General features: G+C 51.2%; 2 protein-coding genes across 2 annotated transcripts; both read left to right on the top strand.

Moving 5' to 3' along the window:
* The first annotated feature begins 577 nt into the window (after positions 1-577).
* On the top strand, positions 578-9,251 carry LOC108864879 (uncharacterized). The gene is made up of 14 exons (XM_018641292.1): positions 578-880; positions 3,851-3,978; positions 4,145-4,317; positions 4,755-4,826; positions 5,913-5,997; positions 6,155-6,298; positions 6,401-6,603; positions 6,739-6,883; positions 7,027-7,089; positions 7,400-7,600; positions 7,857-8,003; positions 8,096-8,185; positions 8,369-8,599; positions 8,714-9,251. Exons 1-14 carry the CDS (start codon positions 835-837, stop codon positions 8,930-8,932), a joined length of 1,947 nt encoding a protein of 648 aa, XP_018496808.1. The 5' UTR covers positions 578-834; the 3' UTR covers positions 8,933-9,251.
* Positions 9,252-15,327: 6,076 nt separating this feature from the next.
* Positions 15,328-23,481, top strand: LanB1 (laminin subunit beta-1). The gene is given in 22 exon segments (XM_029112796.1): positions 15,328-15,394; positions 15,650-15,851; positions 15,959-16,141; positions 16,232-16,773; positions 16,915-17,074; positions 17,301-17,497; positions 17,626-17,957; positions 18,095-18,375; positions 18,467-18,885; positions 19,001-19,346; positions 19,715-19,957; positions 20,063-20,364; positions 20,491-20,716; positions 20,800-20,989; positions 21,080-21,277; positions 21,430-21,609; positions 21,720-21,950; positions 22,041-22,354; positions 22,453-22,594; positions 22,759-22,964; positions 23,062-23,224; positions 23,337-23,481. Coding segments are annotated over 21 exon segments (5,115 nt in total). The 5' UTR covers positions 15,328-15,394; positions 15,650-15,696; the 3' UTR covers positions 23,442-23,481.
* Positions 23,482-23,909: the final 428 nt, after the last annotated feature.

The raw sequence follows: 23,909 nt of genomic DNA on the forward strand, positions 1-23,909 counted from the left end.
CTCGAATCTCAAGCTCTCGGGCGTCACCGGTAGGCTCGGGCTGCTTTTCCAGCCTCGCCCATACATGGGAAAAAACCGTTACTTGGTTCTCTCTCGTCAATCTTGCCTCGAATCCCCCGGCCATGAATCGCCAGATGTACTCGATCACGCCATGAGCGATAGAACTGATTTCACTCTAACATGCATTCCGCGTTACAAGATATGACTTGTTTCCCTCATTGGAGATCCACGTCAAAAATCGATTCCGTTGAACAATCAGTCCGAGACTTTGAGACTTGCAGCGGAAAATCGAATTGGGTGAAAGATTGAGACAGGATCACGAGCGGATGACAGGAAGAGGATTAGAAATTTTCTTGCGACCGAGATCATCGCGCCACGTCATAGACCACAAGCTCTGTCGACACAAGGCTACAGCTCATACTGCTGGCGGCTGGTAGGAACCCAACGTGCTGGAATGGCATCTGCATTGATCGCGCAGGAAAGAGCGCTCCCTCTTACCTCTGTAATTGTCGGTAGTGGCGGGCAGGCGGGCGGGCGGCGGTACCACTTTTAAAGGCGCTAAACGACTTCGACATTCGCTATTTAGGAGCAGAAATACGCTCGCTTCGTTCGCAAGCGCATCGGTCTCTACCCCTTCTGCTGCTGCGTGAGTGGCTCAGTGAGAGATCTTTCCAGCGGGCAGCCTGGAGAGTTCTCCTTCCGGAAAAAGCGGCACGCGATATCTCTTGCCTGCGCTTGGTTGTTGTGTCGATTCGCACGAGACGCTGCCGACTCGAGTCGGTCCGAACGTGAACTCATTTTTAGAACGAGATCAACGCCAACCCGGCTTCCATCATGTCGATGTGGTTTGTTGTGAGCATTCCGAAGACGGAGGGCAAAGGTGAGGATCATCCCGAAGCCTTTAGGTTAACTCTCACAATTAGTACAGAGGAATCATACAGAAGTTCGGGAGCTCTCTGAGTACATACTCCGTCGCTTTCGAAATTGGTGAAAAGCCAACGGGTCATTCACGTGGCTCGAATGATTCCGACTGAATTGAATGGCTCCTTTCTCGGCGACAACTCCATTCTTCCTGCCTTTGATCAGACCGGATCAAGGCACTCCATTATTTGAGGCTTTCTGTCGTTAACGGGGACCGTTCAACCGAAGAGAGCGCCACGCTTCTACCGACGAGCATAAGAGTCTGTCCGAACGTAGAGGACACGCGCACCTCTCTGTTGGGAAAAAACCGTCTCAACATGGCTGGTGGTCGTTGTTCCATAAGGCAAGGATAGATTTCAAGCCCAATGACGTGACCTCCATGGGGAGCAGGCGAGGTGTCCGGGGCCGACCCCAATTCTTGATTCCCGTTAAAAAATTGTCCATGTTCCAAATTATTTCAAAGTTTCCGAAGGGCGGATTGGATGAATCGAGTTCAGCTGCTTATACCAATCCCGTTGTGGCATCTCGATCACCGAAACGCGTTCGGATATTTCGTTTCCGAGATCAGGGCCGAGGAATCAGCATGGTCCCCCATCTCGCGCGGGTTGTCCCTTCTCTTATCATGGGGAAAAATTATTTCGGAGCCGGACGCTCGAATACGGCCAATATGCTGGTCGATATTATCTCGAAGGGAGTGGTCATTTGCGAAAATAAGTCTGGGTTCTCGTGTTCCATAATTCTCGGATTATCATTATCCATCCTTGTGAGACGATAGTCTTGGGGGAAGTGCCACGCACAATTTACTCGATCGCGGTAAGCCCTTCATTGTCTCAGGCTAGATTAGGACGAGTCTCTCGAAATTCCTGATTAAGGTGGATGCTATCGTCGAGTAACAATTGAGTTCCTCGCTGCGATCGGGGTGCGAACGATTCATAGATAGTCCTTTGGAATGATCTCGCTGTCTCCAGCGGATCATGGGATTATTCCCCGGACGTTCCACAGCCGTCGCTGCGATAGCAGAGATCGAACGTCGCTAAGAGAGCAGCCTAGTACATCCGCAGCTCTGTACCTAGCAGCCATGTCCCATGTCTCGCCCGCTTTCGGTGTGCTCGATCCGATTTTCAAGAGCTCATGGTTGACTAATGAGAATCAAGTGGCTTTGCAATTCTCCTTCTCAGAGGCAGTCAAAGAAGGGTGTGATTTCCGTGAATTCTTCCATCCGATTTCTGCGTAACTCGGAGACCTCCATCAGTAGCCCGAGATACACAATTACCGTCAATGCGATTCCCCTCAAAGAGCCAGATGAGACGGTTTCGGGGGCACTTGATTCCCTTTCGTCAATTCCGCTGCCCCTCCCCCCCGCCGATCGTGGGTTCTTCTTCTTCTTCGTGGGTTCTCTTCGGAATGCACCACAATCTCTCTTACCCATATTCGGTATTCAAGAATGGAGCGCCGAGCGACGGAGCTCACTCGGAGTTCTTCTGTTGATGAGCTGTTTCGGATTGGACGAATAGATCGCCGAATCGAAATCAGAGTTGTCGCTCATCGGAGCCTCCGGTTGAGAAGCATTCGGTGATTCTTTATCGAAGTCTCTCCACCCTTGGAGCCTCGAACCTGACCTCTCACAGAACTGGCTATTCTTGAGGAACTATCGGCGGGGCACAGCGCTCGGTCGGTCGGATAGGGTCGCTTCATCTTCCGGATATCGAATTCGGAGACCTATCCGCCGAGAATCAGCGATGATCATCCAGGAGAGTTTGACGTCTATCACCTGACGAGTTTCCAGCGTGCGCCCGATCGAGCCTGGGGCATCTTAGGGAGCAGAGTTTGTCGCCGATCCGGGCCGCGGCCTCACCAATTATCGACAATCCATTTCTTCGGCGCGAAAACTTGGGAATATGGATCTGCGGAAGCCTCGAAATCCTACTTCCTTGGAGAAGCGTCCGTAAATGTGTTCGAAAGTTGTTCCGTGGACCGTAATGATTGCGGAGGCGTGACAGCATCGACCTTGCGGCGGATGCATTCTTCGGTCGAAGTATATGTGATATCATGTATGAAAATGTTGTAACGTGACATGCACGGCTTTTAATGGAGCGGCCAACCTATCCCAGCTATCGCATCCAGCGTGGTTACCTTGTTGCATCCGTGGACAGGGTGTAGATATCTGATGCTATCAATGTTCATTCAGGGCATTTCCGCCCCTTCCTGAATTCTATTCATTTGTGGGGCGATGCACTTGACATCAGAACCGATCGCTGATCGTCACTGTCATCGAGTCCCACCGATCAGTCCGAGCCAGGGATTTATTTTCGGGAATCCGGGAGCACTCATTCGGAGATGCAAGGGAATTTCGGATGGGTTGAGCGAGACTCCAATCTCGAATAATTGCTGATGATTGAAGCGCTGCCGAAAAACATGTTCGGAAGATTCGACGAGCGGAACGAATCCGACTTCGTCTGCAATGGAGGAGTGCTACACCCATCATGCCGGTTGTGTAATGTGAGGCTGGGGACGGACTTACCGAAGATCCCAGTATTTTACGCGCGTGAAGCGACGCTCCATAAGCGTCACGTTCTCCGAAACAGAAAATCATCAATGCAAAAATGCTTAGCGTAAATATTCATCCACGGTTACTTCCGAATCTGACGTTATTTTTGAGAACCTAGTCCGCAGACAGAAGGCCTACAGCGGAAAATCTTTGATGTGCTGAGAGATCTGCGAGCGAAATCGGATTTCTCCCCTGAATATTTGCATGCATCGCGGAATTATTCGGGCTACCGGCACACCAGGATTGTGGCGTCGGGATGGGGCGATCTGCGTGCCGCCGCGATCACTCCTAGCTCCGCGAACTCCGAAGTTGAACTGTTCCCTTCCATTTTATCGGAAAACGACCCCCGTCTCAAGATGATATGAGCCTTCCTCCTTGCAGCACATCAGAAGATCGACAACAAATTCCGCCAGACTACCATACACTTCAATGAAACCAATCGGAACAATAACAACTTGAACAATAATAATAACAACAATAACGTTGTCGCCATAAGCCAGCATAAACAGGTGAGTGAATCACTGGTCGGGGCTCAGGGCTCTCGGGAGGAAGATTTCTGATCCATTATGGGATTACAAGCGACCCGAGCAGCTCCCTCGACTAAAAGCTCGTTGCCGCCTTCTGGATATCCTGATCGAGGATCCAATCGATCGCATCTTGCTTTGACATTTCCAGGCTCTCCGAGAAACTCTAGCTCATCTGGAAATCAAAGATGCCGTGTGGTGCACATCGCCCGCAGATGATTTCTATCAAGTTTATTTCGGAGTGGAAACTTCGGATGAGACTGACATGGTACTGCGACTCTTGACTGCCCGAGGGATCGGAACGGACGAGAGAAGCACCGTGGCGTGAGTACGAAAAGCCTGCTTTCAATGACGGAGCACCCTACATATCAAATCTGGATCGAGAAGGGAAGCTCTTTTCGATTCCCATCCGGCAGCTCCTCGCTGCACGCAACGACCATAAAACCTCTATTTATGATGTTCTATAAATCAGCTTACGTAGATAGCAAATTAGTCGGTGGTCGGGAAACAGAGCTCTGACTGAGAGAGGCTTCTTCCCTACCTCGAATTCGATTGCTTTCGAGCTTGTTCGTCAGGGCAGAAGCCACCACGCCACCACCCCTCAATGAGTTCTCAAATAGAATTGAGCGTGCCAGGAAGACTGCGCATCTCGGGCGCTCCGGAGAAAATTAATTCGCGCGCCAACAAGGACGCCGACTCTCAAATTGAGAGAGTAGTCGGATATTACACAAGGGAAGGCTTCATCACTCCTTTCTTCTCAGGTGTATGCCTTGTGCAATATTTTACCGCGGAGAGGGCGACAACTCGAAATTCATCGAAAACAACGATGACGTGTGAGTATATACACAGACAGCATGACCCCATCCGGTCAGGATTTCCGAGGTCGGCGTTGGAAGAGCTCAGTCTTCGGTTTCTAATCGAGCTCGAAACGGATGCGACTGGACTTGGATTTGTATCGGATTAGCGCTGTCTCCTCCTTCATATTTTCCGATCCCGATATAGACCGCGCGAGCGACAAAAGCGCTCCGTCCAGCCAGTAAAGATTGGCTGTATTGGAATCCAGTATCTATAGCAAATAGCCATAGTGTTAGCAAATGACAGCAAGCATGACTGGCGGCTTATCAATCGGTGGTTATGCGTTGCCACAAACGAAAGGAACGCCGATTTTAGTCACAGAACAAGAGACAATGTTGAATTATTCAGCATGTCGGCTGTCGACATAATTATTCGATGCCAAGCGTGTCCTTCCTCGGCCGGACGAGCGATGTAAACGTTACAGATATGAAGCGGAGATCTCCCCCGGCTGAAGCGGGATCATCGGCCAATCGTTGGTTCTGACTGATCGTGATGACGACCTTTTATCACTGCTTCGCTCCGTGTAGTCACTCAATTCCTAGACTATGGACACGAATCACAATCATTGAGCTGGACAGATATATCTCTTCCGGAAAGCTGTCAAATTCTCATGGGAAATTCGTAAGAGTCTACCTCACTATCTACCGCGAGAGCCTAGTACTGATACCGCAACTTCCTGCAATGATCCCTATTCACCAGCTCGCCTCTTCTGCTCCGGACGGCTGCATAGAATATCAGTTGTCCGATCAATGACTCTCAGTGGAATCTCTCATTCCCATTCTGGTCCCCGCGGACGCATGTTACAATCATGAATGAGCGCAAGATGCGAGGCTCCGTCGCAAATGATCGAAAAGAGAGCCGGGAACTCCACACTCGGAGTTAGGCGAGTACAATACGAAGCTCACGTATGGATTCGTCCTACAAAAATTCGGAACATACCGATAAAACCAAGATAGAATCTCCCGTGCCTACGCGGTCGGTTCGCAAGTCCGGAATGAGGACCTTCGTAATTTAAACTGAAAGTTATCGTAGTATAAATCATAGCCCACTGTCATTCTCACCAGGTTCGAGGAAAAGAAGAAAACTGGTTTCAAGAATGCTCAGGAGAAGTTTCTCAAGTCCGTGACCGCTCGCCTCACAGTCGCTCAGGTGAGTTCCAACTCGTCGTTTCCGGGAATTCGATGCGTGGACGCTCGGACGACGTGACTCGACTCTCGCAGGTGTACGAGCACACGCTTCGGAAAAGCGGAGATTGGGTTGCCTCGATATCAGTGATTACCGGTGGTGGATATTCAATGTTTTTCAGGTGGTCGAAGGTGTCCGAGCCGCTGGAGAGTTGAATTTCGATTTCGTCGCCCTGATCCTCCTCGCCGGGATGATCGCAGCTCTGGGATTGATGGATAACTCTGTGGTTTCCATCATTGCTGCCATGCTGGTGTCCCCGCTCATGGTGAGCTTTCGAGAAACATTTCCTCTCATGTACCTCATATCGGTCTATGCCCCTCCGCTTCCCGTTAGATCGTCATCAAGGTTCCTCTAAAATTCTTCACAGGGTCCGATTATGGCGATAACTTTCGGGATCATCATTCATGATTACAAGCTCGTCAGGACAGGGCTGAAAACCGAGCTCGTCGGGCTATTGCTCTGCCTGAGTTTCGGCTTTTGCTTCGGCATAACAATGGCTTACTTTGGGGACGAGCGAGGCGCCCTCGCCTGGGGTCCGAACACTTGGCCCAATTCCGAACAGAGCGCTAGGTGAAGGAACCGTATGCGAGGCTTGCGACTGGCTGTCCCTCATGTTGAATACGATACAAACACAAAAAATGACAGCAATAACCTCCAAAACTCTACGGGAGCCCATCCGCTGAAAATTGGGCATCCTTCTTCCAGAGGTCAATGGAGATCCCTGTGGGTGGGTGCATTAGTCGCGCTGCCATCCGGAGGAGGTGTTGCGATGGCGATCTTGGGCGGAAACTCGGCTTGTCTTGTAGGAGTAGCTATTTCCGCTTCGCTCCTACCACCGTCAATTAATTGCGTAGGTCATCCGGAAGCTCTTGTCAGCTCAGCATAGCGACTCTGAATTCTCCCCTCAGGAGAAACCCCGTTTCCAGTACCTGTATAATGTAACAACACATGTACATGAGATTCTGAGGCGCGAATCTCCTTTTCATTTTTCAGGGGACGTTGTGGTCCTTGGCGCTGATGAAAGTGATAAAAGCGTCGGCGCAAGAACCGATCACGGTGAGTGAGAGAATATCGTTGATCCAGGTTCTGGACGGTTCCTCGAGCGTTGAGATGCGTAGCCATCGGGCTAACCTGAACCTCGCTATCTCGGTTTCCCTCGCTCGGGGACGGAGGCATTCTCGCGGACCTTGCCGGATCTATCGAAGTAGATTCTTGGGCGAGCGCCCCCGTCACAACACATTCGCAGGCGAAATCTCCGCCGAAGTCCTCGAATGAGCCGTTCCCGATCGTCATCGAAACCGTCATGCGAGTCTGGGCGTCGAATTGCGGATTATTGATCGATTCCTTCCCGTTTTTCTAATTCAAGATGCTGGTGACGCTCCCGCGAACGAATATTACGGTCGAACGGGTAACTTACCCGGCGTTCAAAGCTCATCCAGGATTCGAGGCGTATTATTTCGACAATGCCAACATGCACAAGGAGTGTGCCGTCATGGCCATAATTTCCTTCTGTTTGACTCTAGTCAACATCATGTGCATCATCATCGCCGGCTCATTATTTCTGAAGGTGCGTTAGTGATCCTTAGGCCCGGTTCCACCCAAGACTCGACTTCCACCGCAGTGACCGGTCGGCTGCAGGATCCAATACTTCGTGCCATATCGTGGAGTTGGGGTCCGACTGTTTTCGATTATATCCATAACGGAGGGGCAAGGGCCGGAGTACTGTGATCCCCGAGCCTAGAAATCCCGGAGGGCTGCGGACGAGCATCCTTGGTGAATTCTTGAAGTTGGGCTTTCTGGACGAGGAAGAATCAATTTTCCAGATCAAAGAAGTCGCTCCAGAGAAGTCGCTACCAGACACCGAACGTTTCTGGAAGCATGATATCAGAGTCGCCCGGGAATACAACCGGAGGAACACCACGTTCGGATCATCCGGCGACATGGCTCAAACCGTGTTGTCGGAATGGGCGGTGGGTTTTGAGAGTGACAGCAATATGCGGTTTTTCTTGTCGTATTTCGAATACCGGACAGGACCTTCATGGGACTGGAATAATCGTTTCAGACGGTGGCTGGCATTGATCCCAAGCTCATGAGCTCCGATGATCCGAAAGCTCGCTTGTCTCAGCTACAAACGCTACAGGATATCCTCATGGTGAGTTGATAAGATTTCGGGACTCCTGATTCGTGGACCGGGGCCTACGCCGACTGAGACCCGGTGCTCATTTCTATAGGGACGAGCCCGCGATTCCGATATTGCTCCGGATGCGGAGAAAATTCGCTGGTCAACGAGCTATCGTTGTTCTGCTGCATACCTAAGAAATGGATTGCCTTCCAGGATGCGGAGGATGACGATGTCTTCCAGACTGTGACCAACAAAATGGGCAACATGGGTGGCGGAGATCCAGTGAGAAGATTGTCGAGAGCAGTGCTACCTCAACTCCCGCGATCTTCCCAGAGCGATACTGTGCACTCTACGGGCGGCTACGAGAGGCGACCCAGCATACTTGTCGGTAACATGCTGCAAGGGTATGGCAGACGAATGAGTCGCATGGATAACGCTTGCTACGTGAGTAGATATACAATTTTTGACCCCACATCAGAAGACAATAATCAGACCAATCAGATTCTCACGCACCGAGACCACCATTCCGGAAAAAAGTGACGCAATCTCGATTTACAGACGAACCCGGAGTTCGCAACAAGGACGTCAGAGCCGCCTATCCCACTTCAAGACCGACGAAGATCGTCCGTCGCCAGAACCATAAACTTGAGTCATTGGCCGACCCAATCCCAACAACAGCGGCCCCAATCCGAAGGTGACGGGCGAAGCCGTTTGGGCACACACCGGAGTGTGCCTCCGGTGCGGGAAGAAGATTCAGATGTCTACAGCCATATTTGAGTGCAGCCGGGAACGCTCCCCTCGATGTGACGACACCCGATCTCCTCCTGGTCCCAGAATGATCGAAACATGCCAGCAACACCCTCGTTCTCGAAAAAGTTCCGCGCGTATTCATCCCGGACGCCGGAGTGTGAGCTGAAGGAACGAAGTAACTCTTCCAAATCCACGAATCGCTCAACATCCCGCTCCCTACCGCTCGGATAATCAAATTTGATACGCGAGATCCGATTTGCGTTTCATCAATCACGAAGCTTCACTTGTGCCTTAACATGTGTGGTCGTGTACTCTCCTAGAATATGTACATCATGCGATTCTGAAAAAACGGCCTACTCGATCTTTGGGAGAGTGTCTCCGGCGACGTCCGGGAGCAATCAATTATTCAAACGTAAACTGCCCGAACATCCGTATACACATAGCGGAGAGTCTGAGCCTTCGCAAGCATTTCAATCGTTTCTTGATGAAAACCAACGATACCATTTTAGACCTGAGAAACTGTACATTTCTGATCATCTTATCCTAATAAATTTGCCATCCATTCGTTCTAAGCTGGGAGATTGGAGATTTGCATCAGTACCTATTTTCCCCGAAGAGCCGCTTCATTCAAGAGGGTTGCCTCATCGGAGCTCCCATGTCTTACAAATTGAGGATATTCCGCTGTCGCCGCTATCCTCCGGCAAAATCATACGACATGAATTGGTTCACCCTCCTAATCATGAACCTCCTCACTTGGCCACTCTTAGCGCCGGGCTCAGACCAGGAAGCTAGCATGTGGACCCCAGCTCTCATCCAGTGATCAGGAGTTTAATTGACTCCGGAGGACAGAACTCCCGCTATCTCATCTACAGCTCACCGATTTCCCTCTATCACCGCGAAATCGTTGAAAATAGCAGAAAGATTGTCGACAAGGGAAATACTGGCTCGACGACGATTTCCGCTGCCCGTAGGGACAATGACTCGCACCCATTGTCACTCCTCTGCTTTACCACCTGAGTAGCACCTCGGAGCAACTCTCAAAGGTCGTCCAATCAGGAGGAGCAGAACATTTTCNGGGAGGCGCTCGTGACAGGAGAATAGGCTTTCAATTCGAGGCGAAAAAAGATTATCCATGATATTGGCGGGGCTCCAGACCCCCTCCTTGCACTCCCGGGTCAGTTCGAGCTCTTCTAGAGTCGTTGCACGCTTGTGGGAATCCCCTCTGTAGAATGGGCACGAACCGCAACGAGGTTATGGTTGAAGAGGTGACGCCCGCACGTGTCTTTCGTCCGAGAGGCCGCGATGGAGTCGAAGTACCTTCCCCGACTCTCGTCGTCACGACTCGTCTCCTCTGAAATTAGGGGATATGCCAGTCGCGCAAGCGGGCAATGGAAAATTCCCTCCAAGCTGCGGAAAAATGAGTTTAATGCGCGGTGCGCGGACACACTCTCGGAGATACGGCGGAGTTGATCTCGGTGCTCTATTGATGATCGATAAAATCGATACCCGTTGCTTGAAAAGCTATGGATGTCAATAAGGAGCCGGAGTCACACGAAGGTCCGCTCCTAGGCCGCGGGCTCAGCAGCACGAGGCTGATACTGAGTCCTCGTCGGAGAGCCCGAAAAAGAAGAAGAAGTCGGCACCGGGATTCTCTCGGAGCTTTGTTTACAATCCAGACTCGCTGTTGGCCGATCAACGAGGTAGTCTTGCTCATGCACGCTCCCTTCCACCCTCCCACACCCGAACTGCGCGCGGCGATAGCACCAACCTTAGCGGCTACAATCTTCTTCCACGAAAAGAAGAATGTCTCTTTCTCTTGAGAAAGTGACGGGCGATGAGAGCGACCCCTGGCGCCATACGAGACGGGCATAGGGCTTGTGTGCTGTGATTGGTCGTGGAGCATACACCGCACGTCCGGACCCTTGACAGAAGGTACGTGTTTTTTCAGTTCGCCCTTATCTGTCATTCCACAGACGCGCGGAGTGTCCTTAAAATTCAGGCGTCTGAATTATTTTCACTGAATTCGGCACGAATATCATCCGAGGCGCGGTTTTCTGTAGGCAAAATCCATCTCGACAATTATCTCGGAAAGTGATTTAGAAATCGATCATCAGTTTCCAAGCGGTCGGGAAGCCTGTGTCAGCAGGAGCCAAAGCACCTAGTGCGTTTTCATTATCACATTCGGAGAGATGCTCGTGCTTGATTTCTGAGCTCATCGTAGGGCTCTATCCTATCTGGAGTTCATATTCTCTTAGCTGAGAGAGTTATCCTCGTGGAAGATAGGCGAGCAGTGGCCCCTCCGGCCTCTCTGCGGGAATCGCTTGAAATACTGCGGCTGGAAAGGCGACTGGAAAGACTGCCGGAGGTCTCTTGCTTCCTACCTCTCGGCTCTCTGTGAGCCGAGTTTCAGACTCGATCTTGTTCCAACACGGACCTCCACCCGGTCCCAGCCAGCTCAGATGGCGGACTCGATGCGAAACCGGTCCCGACGTCCCATTCTACAGCTTTTTACTGCAGCCTACCGTGGCTCTCCCGAAGTGTTCGATCCGATTAGGAGCAGACTGTGAGACGGAGTTTGGACGTATTTGTGCGAGGGTTCGAGTACGGAATCTCTGTTCTGAGTCCAACCCTACCGTCCAGCTGAGAGCGCGAGTGAAACATCTGAACAGTCTGATCGGAACGGTGGTTCCCGTATGCTCGGCCATCGTGTCTGATTCAAAAGTATCTGGAGCTGGGTCCATGAAAGGAACGCGCGCGCTATCACCCACGCGTTTTCTGACTGTTGTAGAACCCATATAAGGAAGCGAAGTCAGCTTGATGCTTCGACGTCTTTCGCCTGCCGTACCGTTAAAATCGAAGCTAATGACGGAGAGTAGATCGAGTCTGAGAATCCTCCGTCCCCGATGAATTTCCTCGATCGGAGAGAGCCTCTTTGGCTTTTGGAACCTCCGGACACCTAGGCTCGACTGCTCACGGATCCCCGAACTCTGGGATCATTGCCGAGCCCCGAGAAAACCGGTATCTGTCGAGATCCTCTGGCGAAAGGACCGAAAATCCACTCCCGATGCACCTGCAGAAATCGAGATCCGAAACAGGGGATGGAACGTCAACTTTGTAACTTCGAGCGCCCGCTCACATGTTCGGTAAACGGCGAGAATTCCGTGGGATAGTCGAGTTCCCCCCGCCGCTCGAGGGTATGGCTCGAGAGTCCGACCCAGGGTCATGGGAGCACTCCGGATAGCTCCACCATGATCTGAGCAAGTGCTTTTCGAAACTAGTAGCATGAACTATGTAGCCGTCTCCTTTTGGGGGATTATTTCGGTTTTTTTCTGCGGGCCGGTCATTCTTCCGTGGTCATCAGTTCAGAACAATCAGCTTATGGAGAGTTGGAGAGTAAACATGGGAACGGGGGCTCGGATACCAGAGCCGAGTACATCGCGCGGTATAATCTGTTCATAATCGCGCTCGCTTCAGGACTAGACTGTTCGCGGTGCTTCTACGTCTCGCTCAGAGATCCGTTTCGACCCCCCTCGTCGACCGCGGCATTTTGCTCAGCCTTCAACCAAGTCCGAGAGAAAGTTCTAACGGAGAGAAGTGTCTTCAACTATACAGATCGAATGATCACTGAGCCCATAAAAGGAGGAGTTAGTTCTCCTTCTATCTATCTATCGAAGCGTGGGAGAACTTCAGTTGGTCAGCTCTGAGAGGACCGGCCACGGCACAGGGACCGGATTCATCGATCGCTTCCGTTCGGTCACCGTGAGAAAAAAATCTCGGGTGGCCTTCCGCCGATCCGCTCGCGATCGAGAGCTCACACCGCTTATTGAGAGGAAAGGAACATAGTTCGTGCAGTATTGGAAGAACAGTTCCAAGACGACCGTCTATCTCTTCCATGCCAAACGTCTACGGAGTTCGCAGACACTGATTAAGCGCTCGCAATACTCATACCGATTCAGGAACAAATCAAGAGAACCTGAGGCGATAGCAGAATTCTTGCTTGATCGTGATAAGACTGAGAGAATCCAGTCTTCCTCGGGTGCAACTTTGTTGCAAAAGGAGTGAAACTCTGAATCCAAATGTCATCCGGAGGAGGTTTAAGAATATCTCAATACAGGTCCAGAGGGAGACTGGTACCCGTCTTTTCTCGCTTCCGAGCGAAGGAATACTCAGAATCCACGGACAGTCCGAATCTATGATATATGCCCAACTTCGATTCTGGCTCATCAAGGGCTCACTTCGGTGCTATGTCGGATTTTAAAGGAATTTTCTCCCCGGGAGGGAAGGATCTGCGCGGGTACCGACTCGGGGCGTCTTCTCTTGATTTCCGCCAGAGAGTTCCTTGGTGGAACGATTCGCTCGTGCCTTAGGTTGAGAGAGCGGCGCCGGCGTTTTCCGAAAGCGCCGAGAGGAGAATCTATTTATGGGATAGCCTTATGGCACCCCACACAGCTTAGGCGTCTCGAGAATGCGACCATTTTGGATATTCTCAGCGCCACGAGGGTGGAAAGAAGTCCTGTGATAAGGAGCTTGACGCGATTCTGCGGTTGAGATTATTTGCACCGGCTCACTAATGGTAATTCCTGTATATTTTCGGATCCGCGGGATCCTTCATCTCGAGCCGTACCGGTAGCAAAGTTCTAGAGCCGAAGCTTGATTCCCCCAAAATGCGAATATGTCCGACAGTCCTCGTACGCGAACGCTTTCTTAGTCATGCTTTGCTCAAAGCAGCATATGACCTTTGCTTATCTCCAGGAAGTCCAACAAGCGGTGAACGGGCTCGCTCTTTTCGCTGAGATTGGAGGGACTGGTATACTGGAAACTCTCAATGAACTCATGCGAACCTCACACATAGGAAGACCCATGTGATTACCGTTTCAGTTCTTCGTCTCATTCTTCCGTGTAAGTTATATCAGGACGTTCGCTTGGAATATGAGGTATGATGCGATCCCGGCCTTACGAGCGTGCACGCGCATGCCTCGCGGCCGAGAGCATCCCGCGGAATGAACGCGGGCTGTTAACGCCGGTCCGTATCTGCCTCGGAGGCTTGGAGGAAGGAATGTTTCTCTGATGAGCCCGTCTTTTACTTCCAGAGTTCCGTTGGACCGCGCTCCACCGTCGGATTGAACTGGAGCGGGGTTCGACAAGATCTTAACCACGACCATGGTTGTTTCGATAAGGACCCGACTGGGGTTCTTCGTAATCACAGTGAGCATCCTCGTAACAACAGTGAATCCGCAGTCCACAGAACGTGAGTACCAGGGAATAAGTTTCCTGATCGCCTAGCTGCATTAGGAAGAAGCTCGAAATACGTTGCTTCAACAGCGCCATTACTCAACACGAGCAAAACTCTTCACGGCTGTTTCAGAGAACGGTCAGAGAGACCGTTGGCAACAAGTCTCGCGGCAGTCTAGAACACAGATAAGAGGTAGGTTCTATGCTCAGTCAGTCCTGCAAGTCTGAGAGGAGCTTCTTGCAGAAGATTTTACGCCGTCTTGGAAGTAGGCACGATCCGCTTGTAAACCGCACGCATTGCTTTTCGGATTGTTCATCCGAGTAGTGTAGTTTCGGATAATGTCAGCATCGTAGTGAGAGCTAAACCACGACTAACGGTCCACCTAGAGCTAACACTTTGACGAGAGAGGGACCTGGTTCAGGTGTGAGGACTCAATAAATTCCCTCGCAGCTCCACCGCGGGGTCGTCGCTGTTTTGCCTCGAAATGTCGTGAAATTAGTTCTCGCAACACTGGGATGCTGGGGGTGCAGCTCTATTGCGCAGCCTGTTTCGGTAAAATAATTCTCGCGCTGCTCGCAGTGCAATCTCCGGAGCTTCGCTCCCCCATTCGAGGGGGTGTAGTGACCGCTAGCGGGCATTCTCGGGATATATCTCTATATTCTAACATTAAGCACAGCTTCTCTCATTTGATCTCGGGCGGAATGAAGAAATTGCAGGTAAATCATATTCAATAATTCATTGAATAGAATCTATAAACGAAATTCGGTAGCTCTCCGTGAGGGGAATGCTGGACGATTCAATTAAACATCAAGCTATTAATAACACGCGGCTCGGAAGCGAACGCAGCCAGCGACTCGACTCGAACTCATCACAATTAGTCCAATCCAGAGCCGCGGCAGTACTACACCTCCCAGAAGACGGTTTCGCCGGGAGCTTCGGGCGCAGATGTGGAATATTTCCCCGGAACCTATAGGAGGACGACTACCACGCACAACTACGGTGCTCCGAGACCGGCCATCAGCGAACATTCCTACACCCAGAGGTAGGATGCTTTAGTGTCGAGGAAACGGGCCGGCGACAATCGAGCGGAGCGGCAGACTTTAACTAAGAGCCCATCTGACTCCACAGGCAGAGCGGACCCATCAGAACGACGATTGAACACAGCTATTCAAATCGTAAAGTCTCTTCTTCTTACGGCAATGTGGATAGTCGATGGAGAGAATTCGTCGATGCTGCCCTTGAAGGCAGAAATTATGGTAGGGTAAACACTGAAGAGAAAATTCTGGTGAAGGGTCGGTGGAGGTTGAGCATATTAAACACGGTCTCAAGGTACGTCGTATGGGTACGAGGGAGGCGCAGAAGTCGACAATGATGATGTCGAACCGAGTAGAAACCGAATCCCCCTCGCTTTGCATGGTAACGCATGTCTAGTTTGCCGGGTTGAGCATGGGAGAAGTCGGAGAAGGTCTGCTCCGTGGAAAAAACTTATAATCCTTTCCTGATGTTCGCAGCGGGTACGAAAGATGCTTGCTCGGAGAATGGACCTTGTTTCCCACCTATGGGCGATTTGATGATAGGCAGAGATAAGATGTTGGTGGCGAGTTCGACATGCACGGACAACCAGAACTACTGCGATCATGATGTTTCCAATTCCACGAGAGCCGATGGACCCGGAGTTTGTCGCCAAACGTGTTCTAGCGATCCCTATGCTCCGTAAGTACGCACGGATTCCGTTCTTGTCAGCGTCTGGACTTGTATGCATATTTTCCGCATTCTCGAAGATCCCTGCACTTATGTTCGCTCGACGTTTCTGCCATCAGAAATTACTTCGGAATCGAGAATATCATCAAACAGAGCACGGCACAGCAGATGAGCAAACGGTGGCAGTCGGCGCCGGGCGTAGAAGAGGTTTCGGTCACGCTCAATTTGGAATCCGAGTTCCAATTCACCCATTTGCTCATGACGTTTCACACCTTCCGACCGAAAGTCATGATCATAGAGAAGTATGATTTCTTTTCCCCCTCTCCTGTTAGAAAAGTCTTCCGAATCTTCTGAGAGGAATGATCATCTGATTCAATAATCCAATCCAACAGATCAATCGACTTTGGGAAAACTTTCAAGGAGATCGCGTATTTCGCGCATGACTGCAATAAGGTGTTCCCGGCGGTACCCCGAGGGCCTAAACGCAGGCTGACGGACGTAGTTTGCGAGGAACGGTACTCACAGCTCATTCCGAGGCAAAATGGAAAAGTACTCTTCTCGAACCTCGTGCCCAGAGAAGAAGCTCTGAAGCATTCCAACCTACGTGAGCTGGATGAACTCCTTCGGCTCACCAACATACGCTTCAGATTCCTCCAGCTTCACAAGCTCGGGGACGACGCCATCGGAGACAGTGAAGCTCTCAAGCAGAAATATTACTATTCGATTCGTAGTTTGATTGTTCGAGGAACGTGCTCGTGTTACGGCCATGCCGGGAACTGTCTGGCGGCGAGTAACGATACCAGGGTTCCGAACATGGTCTACAGCAAATGCCAATGCGAACACAACACCGTCGGGGACCATTGCGATCAATGTCATCCGCTCTACAAAGACGTTAAATGGCAGCGAGCCTCGAAGGATTTCTCTACCTGCAAAAGTGAGTGAGCGCCGTGCCCATTTCTTCTCTTGACGGCTTCGGGCTCCGTTTAGGGGAAGCAGACTCAGTCGGAATATCAAGCTCACAGTAGAGTATCGAGGAAAGTACGATAAACGACAAAGGAAACTTTTTGTGATCCAGAATGCGACTGCAATAACTTCTCGGACGAGTGCGTTTTCGATGAGGAGATATATTTGAAGAACGGGAAGAAGTCTGGGGGGCGCTGCATAAACTGTCGCGACCATACAGCCGGAAACAACTGCGAGCTCTGCGAGGATTTCTACTATCGTAATCCTCAGGGGTACGTTGCTTTCATTCTCGATGGCCAGACCCTGGCTACTCGGGAGTCCCGCGTTTTAGGGAACTGCCGTTCCCCCAAGCCCCCAAGTCTTGACGAGACTCCGTTCTCGTTTTGATCAGGGCCCCAATGTGAAAAGTCCCTCACGAGCGAGGGTTCATGGATCGATGCAGGCACCGTATGTTGGTTCGCGGAGCGGCTAGAAATGAGTTGTCCAAAATACTTACAGGGTCTACGGTGAGGTTTGTCGCCGCTGTGAATGCAACCAGAGAGGATCTCAAAACGAGGGTCGCTGTATCCAGTACGACACCGAGACGCAGATCGCTGGTCGCTGCGTGTGCAAGGGCAATGTTCAAGGACCAAGGTGCGACTCGTGTAAACCGGGTTTCTGGAATCTCGACACGAACAACGAAGAAGGCTGCGAAGGTAAGGCCTCTTGCGCCACGTCCATGCATTGACGCAGTTTTCCCGAGCTCCTCTGGCTCGTTTCGAGACGATCTTCCCGAGCCTTACTTTCCGCTTGGAGGCTCCAACTGAATGCTCTTTTTTCCCAGTCTGCAAATGCGACAGAAGAGGAATCATCATGGGCAGTCAAGGTTGCAACCAAGAGACCGGGAAGTGTTCTTGCAAAGAGAATGTCGTGGGACAATCTTGCGACGCTTGTGAAGAGGGTCATTACGGACTCGAGGAAGGTCCCAACGGATGCAAGCCCTGCGACTGCGATCGTGGTGGCGCTTACAACCCGGATAAATGCAACGTTGTCACCGGCCAATGCGAATGTAAAGAGGGTGTCGAGGGTCGGCGATGCGACCAGGTGAAAGATGGATACTTCGTCCCGCTGCCAGATTACATCATGCACGAAGCTGAGATACCTGTGGAGCAGAGGGTAAAATTCCTTCCGATTCCGTCTCCATCCTGACATTGAACTCCATGAGCTCGTCTGCCCACCCCACAACTTTCCGAATTGTGTGAAGTCACCGACTCGCACAGAACAGTCTCAAACGGGTTTCGTTCCATATCCAGAACACGAAGGTCGTGATGCGTCCCCACAACGCGCAGAGCAACATGCGAGACTTCACTGGCGTGGGTTTCATGGATTTGGGACTGACCGGCATGATTGAGCTGAAGTTCCCGGTAATTCCATGGACGGGCTACTACAGCATAGCGATTCGTGGGGAATCCCGTTCCCATGTCCAAGAACTCGAGATAACCCTGCTGAGGGACAATCGTCTCTCGGCGGACGGTCAATGTCGAGGCGAGCCCGAGGAGCCGAGAGAGGTCATCAATCTGCAAACTCGGTAAGAGCGGAGAGCGACCAGATGAGCATTTCCGGAACGCTGTGCTTGAGAGCGGGGCTTCCGTGTCGGCCTGGAATGAACCAACATTCCTTTCCAGCAATTCCGTTCCGGTCATGAGGGTATGTCTGGAAAAGGACACGGGAGTCACCGTCCGAGTGGAGGCGATGTCCACGAGTGAAGCGCAGATCCTGGTGGATTCGGTCGTGCTTCAGCCGGATTACAAAACACTAGACGTTTATCCCCGATTCATGCCGATGGGTCACGTGGAGTATTGTGTCACCCACGTAGAGCGCTACGGAACGGCAAACTTGAACGAGGTTTGTCCGAAGCTCCTCTTCTCAGGAGGCCTGGCGATTTGGAACCGAGCATTCAAATGCGAATGCGGTATCGGAAGCTCGAGCAACGTTTGCGAGCGAATCGGGGGCCAATGCAAATGCAAAATGAACGTTGTCGGCAGACAGTGTGACGCTTGCGATACGACATCTTACGGATTGGAAACGGAGGCTGAATGCAAAGGTCGGTGCTGTATGCCATCGAACCAGATGGCGCGCGGCGCGAATCTGGCCGTCCTCGATCCTAGACTCGAGAGATTCAGAGGCTGGACGCTCACGGCCGTGTTGTCTAATTTCAGCCTGCAACTGCAACACCGAAGGCTCGAAGAACCAGTTCTGTAACTCTCGCGGAAAATGCGACTGCATTGACGAAGTCTACGGGGAGAAGTGCGATATGTGCAAGCCCGGTTTCTGGGGAACTCCGAGATACTGCAAGCCGTGCCAGTGCCACGGCAGGGCGGATACTTGCTTCTCTCAGAACGCAACGTGCATCGACTGTCGCGACAACACGGCAGGCGACACCTGCGAGAAGTGTCTCGAGGGCTTTTACGGAGACCCACTTCGAGGGATTCCTTGCAAGTCGTGCCTGTGTCCTGGAACCGCGGCCTCGGGTCGCAACCACGCCACGTCCTGCACCTTGTCCAGGTAATTGGGCCCTTTAGAAAACCCATCTCGGGATTCCGTCCTCGGACGCGCTTGGTCAAAGTCGTCGTCCGCATTAGACTTGATTCTGAAATCCCGGAGACCGACAGAAAACGTGCAACGTCAACGCCTCATATTTATTCATATAATGTATAATTTATTGGCAATATAATATATAATTATTATAAGTATAGTACACATAACTTATGTAAATGGCTGATACAAGATATAATTATCATAAGTATAATTCATATGATTCATGTAAATGCTATATATAATGTAAATTAAATTATGACTGTAATATATAACTAATTTAATATAATTTTTTCTTCATATTTACTCCATGATATTAATATATGATTTCATTCCAGCTCCAACGAGATGTTCTGTCATTGCAAACCTGGGTACAAAACCCCAAAATGCGAGGAATGTGACAACAACTATTTCCAAGACAAAGATGGCTGTATTCCCTGCGACTGTAATGGGAAGATCGACTTGAGTCTCGAAGGCAACTGCGACGCGCTGACCGGGAAATGTCTTCGCTGTCTGCACAATTCCGAGGGAGATCAATGTGAATTGTGCAAGCAAGGGCATTGGAAGAACAGTAACAACGAGTGAGTTCACGAAAAGTGTTTTTCCGAGCGTGATTCAAAGGTCTACCGAGTTGACGGAGGGCTTGCTGCGGCCGACCGGGCTTATCACGGTGCCATCGCTTCCAGCTGCCAAGAATGTGATTGCGACTCCACCGGTTCCGTCGATTCCTATTGCAATCAAGATAACGGAAAATGTACCTGTCATCCGAATGTCGTCGGAGATCGATGCAGCGCGTGCGCTGAAGGATTCTACGATTTCCATTCCGGAAAGGGTTGCAAGCCTTGCAATTGTGATGTTCACGGAACGGTGGAGGGAAGCGTCACTTGCGGTCACGATGGGCAATGTTACTGTAAACCAGGCCGGGGAGGCCTCCAGTGCAACGAGTGTTCTCCCGGATTCTACGGTGACCCAGCGTCCGGATGCTACCGTGAGTATACACCATGAGCGTTTCATGAGGAAACAGAGCGAGATCAGGCCGATCGAGACGACTGAAGACGACGACTACGAGGCCCGGATCCACAGACAGATCATCCAACACGAACATATATTCTAGGCTGTGACTGTGACGGTTACCAAGGAGCGATAAAAGGAGTTTGCGACGCTCGGACTGGACATTGCAAGTGCCGCGAAGGCATGGCGGGACCACGATGCGACCAATGCGCCCGAGGTTTCAAGGGCAAAGCGCCCTCGTGCGAACCGTGCGATCCGTGTTTCGCTGATTGGGACAGAGTAATCCAAGAACTGGATGAACGCACAAAGAATCTCACTGAAACGGCAAGGTAGGGAAGAAAGACGTTCGGGAAGGCTCGCGTGAAATCTTTCGAGGTGCCCCTGACTGAGCAGGAGAATCCGTCCGTTGCAGACTTATCAAACAAACTGGCACCTCTGGAATCCATCGAGAGTTCAAGGAGATCGAGGGCTACTTGTCCCAAATCAAAGAGATACTGGCTAAAGCGAACATCCCAGGATTGGATCTCTCCCAGAGACAGAGTCTTCTAGATCAGCTCAAACGCATGCTCGAAACCATCGAAGGGAAGCTGGCTGCTGCCGAGGTTCGTAAATCCGCCACCCGCTCTGGATTCTGACTGGCGCATCCGACTGATTTGAAATCTGTGTAGCATGCTGATCCTCGCTGTTTCCAGACAAAACATTCGGCATTGGCCGCCGAAACCCTGGGCCTCGTTGCCGGCGCCGCGAAACTCGACGATGATATCGATGATCTGAAAGAAAAGGTCAAGAAACTCGAGGAAGACATGACCTCGCTCCGGGAGCAGGACGTCATGGGTGCTTTCAATCTGATCAAAGAGAATCTCGACCGGGCGAAACAGTCGAAAGAAAAGGTGAGCCGATTCGGGATCTGCCGCTCAAGTCCGACTCGGCAATCGATCTGAAGATCTTTGTACCCGTTCGATTGAAATCGACGGAGTCGTTCACGGTTCGAGACGAGATTCAGTGAATCCCGTATTCAAGTGCGGCTTTTTATTTATTTTAGAGCAAAGTTGTTCGTATAATCATGGACAACAGCACCGCGCTGAGGAGCGAGGCTTCTCACCTTTTGGATCGGAAGCAATCGGCCTTCAAGGACGTTTACAACCTCAACGAAGATCTGATGAAAGAACTCGATAACGACATCTTGAATCTCGAACGCGCTGTGCCGGAGATCAACCGTCACGTGAGTCCCTTGCTCGACCGCTGAGTCGAGGAATCGAGCTTCGAAACTGGGGGATCCCCGGAAAAATCGGATTAGTCTCGAGTGATGAGAGTTCTCCGTCTCGATTCCAGCTTTGCGACAGCGAGACATCCGTGGACGGCTGTAAGGATAAGTGCGGCGGCATCGGCTGCGACGAATGCGGGGAGAACATCAGTTGTGGTAAGGCGGCCGTCCGCCAAGCGAAGAACGCTTTGGACATGGCCAAAGAATTGGAGGGAATTCTCCAGGCGAAACAGTCGAAGGCCGGGACAATGCGAGACAACGTCGAAGAAGCGCGTACTTCAGCCAATCGCGCTCATAGCGTGAGTTTCTCTTTGCGTTCAACGTGAGCTTCTGTGAGTTTTTCCGTGGGCTCGAACAGTCCGGTTCACGTCGGTGCACACCGTTTCCAGAAAGCTCTAGAGGCCCACAAGGCTGTCATCGACGCCCATAACGACGCATCGAAATCGCTGGACGACCTGAGGAAGCTTCTCGAAGAGATTGAAACCTTGCTCAAGAAGGCGGTTGGGACTCCGCAAGACATCCGGAAGATCGCTACGGACTGCATGGAGCTGAGAGTTCAACTGACGCCTCAACAAATCGAGGAATTGTCCGCGCAGATCGTGTCCGCCATCCAAAGTTTGTCCAACATAGGGAACATCTTGTCGGAAACTCAAGAAGATAAAGAGCGAACCATCGACTTGAGGAATAAAGCTGATCGCATCAAGTGAGTTTTCGCGGCACCTCTGAGCCTACGCGGAATCAATCAACCGTGTCGAACGGGAATTGGATCCTGCCCCTCTCATCCGATCTGCCTTTTTCCAGGGACGAAGCCCAGAAAATACTGGACCGAGCTGAGGCTGTCCGAGGGTATTTGAATGAGGCCGCCGAGGACCAGACCGCCACCCGCGCGATCAACGAGCAGATCAAGCGCGAACTGGAGAACTCAAAGGCTGATATCGCAGATGTGAGTCATACGTTTTCGGTCGTTAGCGTTCGGACCCTGGACTGGCGACAGCGTTACGGGTCGATCGTCGCAAGCGTGTTCATGCAGGGCGAAATGTGAATGGTCGACGGCTCCGTACAGGAAAGACAAAGTCGAGCCTCCATCTGATCGTCCGCACGTTTCAGCTCAATGATCGCGGAACGTTGGTGAAACAACGCTCCACCGATCTGCTCGCGCAGACTCTGAATTTGACGGCGACCCTGAGGCAATTGACAAGGAACAAAACTGACGCCAACATGAAGGCAAACAATCTCCAGAGAGAGTTCACTGAAGCTCATCGTGAAGCGGAAGACGCTCACGCGATGTCTGAGAGCCTCAATCTGAAATATCAGTAAGCCCAACTCCCAGGAACCTCCCTTATGGGCTCTTGCCTCAATCCCGACCTTTCCTCGACGGTCGGACCTCCGTTCATGCTTTCGATCTTCCAGGGAAGCTGTCAACGAGATAAGCCGCAAACAGCTATCGGATAACGCCAAGAAGGAACAGGTCGACGATTTGAGGCAGCGAACCAATGAGCTGTTCAAGGAATACAAACGAATCGCTGTGGATCTCGAGTCCATCGAGGATTTCTACGCCAGCTACGAGAAGACGGTAAGGCCCGAGACGCTGGGGAAAAAATCCCTCCTCAGGAACGGAACTCTCGATTTCATGAGAAACAGCGGAATCAAGAGCGAGAAGATTTCTCAGAATTATCAATTTCCAGATGCAGAATCACAATGAGCAAATATTGAAAATGATGGAAGAGATGGACAGATACCAAACGCAGATCGACACCAGCGCCACCAATTATCAAGTGTGCGTTCCGTAATGAAGACTTTCCAAATAAAACTATTTTTCCACGATGACTTGTATGACAGCAAAGTTTTCAATTTGATCGACGCTGTCCCCCGTTGATAACCCCGTCGATCAACTAAGATCGCGCTACTGTCCCTTCAAACGAGTGCGAGACGGTCGCGGGCTCTCCTTCGTGAGTTCGCCGCAGGAAGTCGATTTTCCGCCGATTTCCGTTGAGAATCTCCGCCATATGCTGGATTTCGAGGTCATCCCTTCTGAATGACCGCGATGGAAGATGGCCGGGCACGCAACGGAGAACGCCCCGTGAAAGAAAAAAAACGCGTGAAAAACTTCAATCCTAGGGAATATTACTTCATTCTATTCCTTCACCATCGAATATCAGTAAAACGTCGATACGCGGCGGTCAAAGATCATGATGCCCACTGACATGAGAAGGAGCGGCAAACGATGACATGTAGGTCATCCTGGTCGCTCACGAAGT

Source organism: Galendromus occidentalis, unplaced genomic scaffold, assembly GCF_000255335.2.
Source record: "Galendromus occidentalis unplaced genomic scaffold, Mocc_1.1 scf7180000077527, whole genome shotgun sequence".
NCBI classification, from domain to species: domain Eukaryota; kingdom Metazoa; phylum Arthropoda; class Arachnida; order Mesostigmata; family Phytoseiidae; genus Galendromus; species Galendromus occidentalis.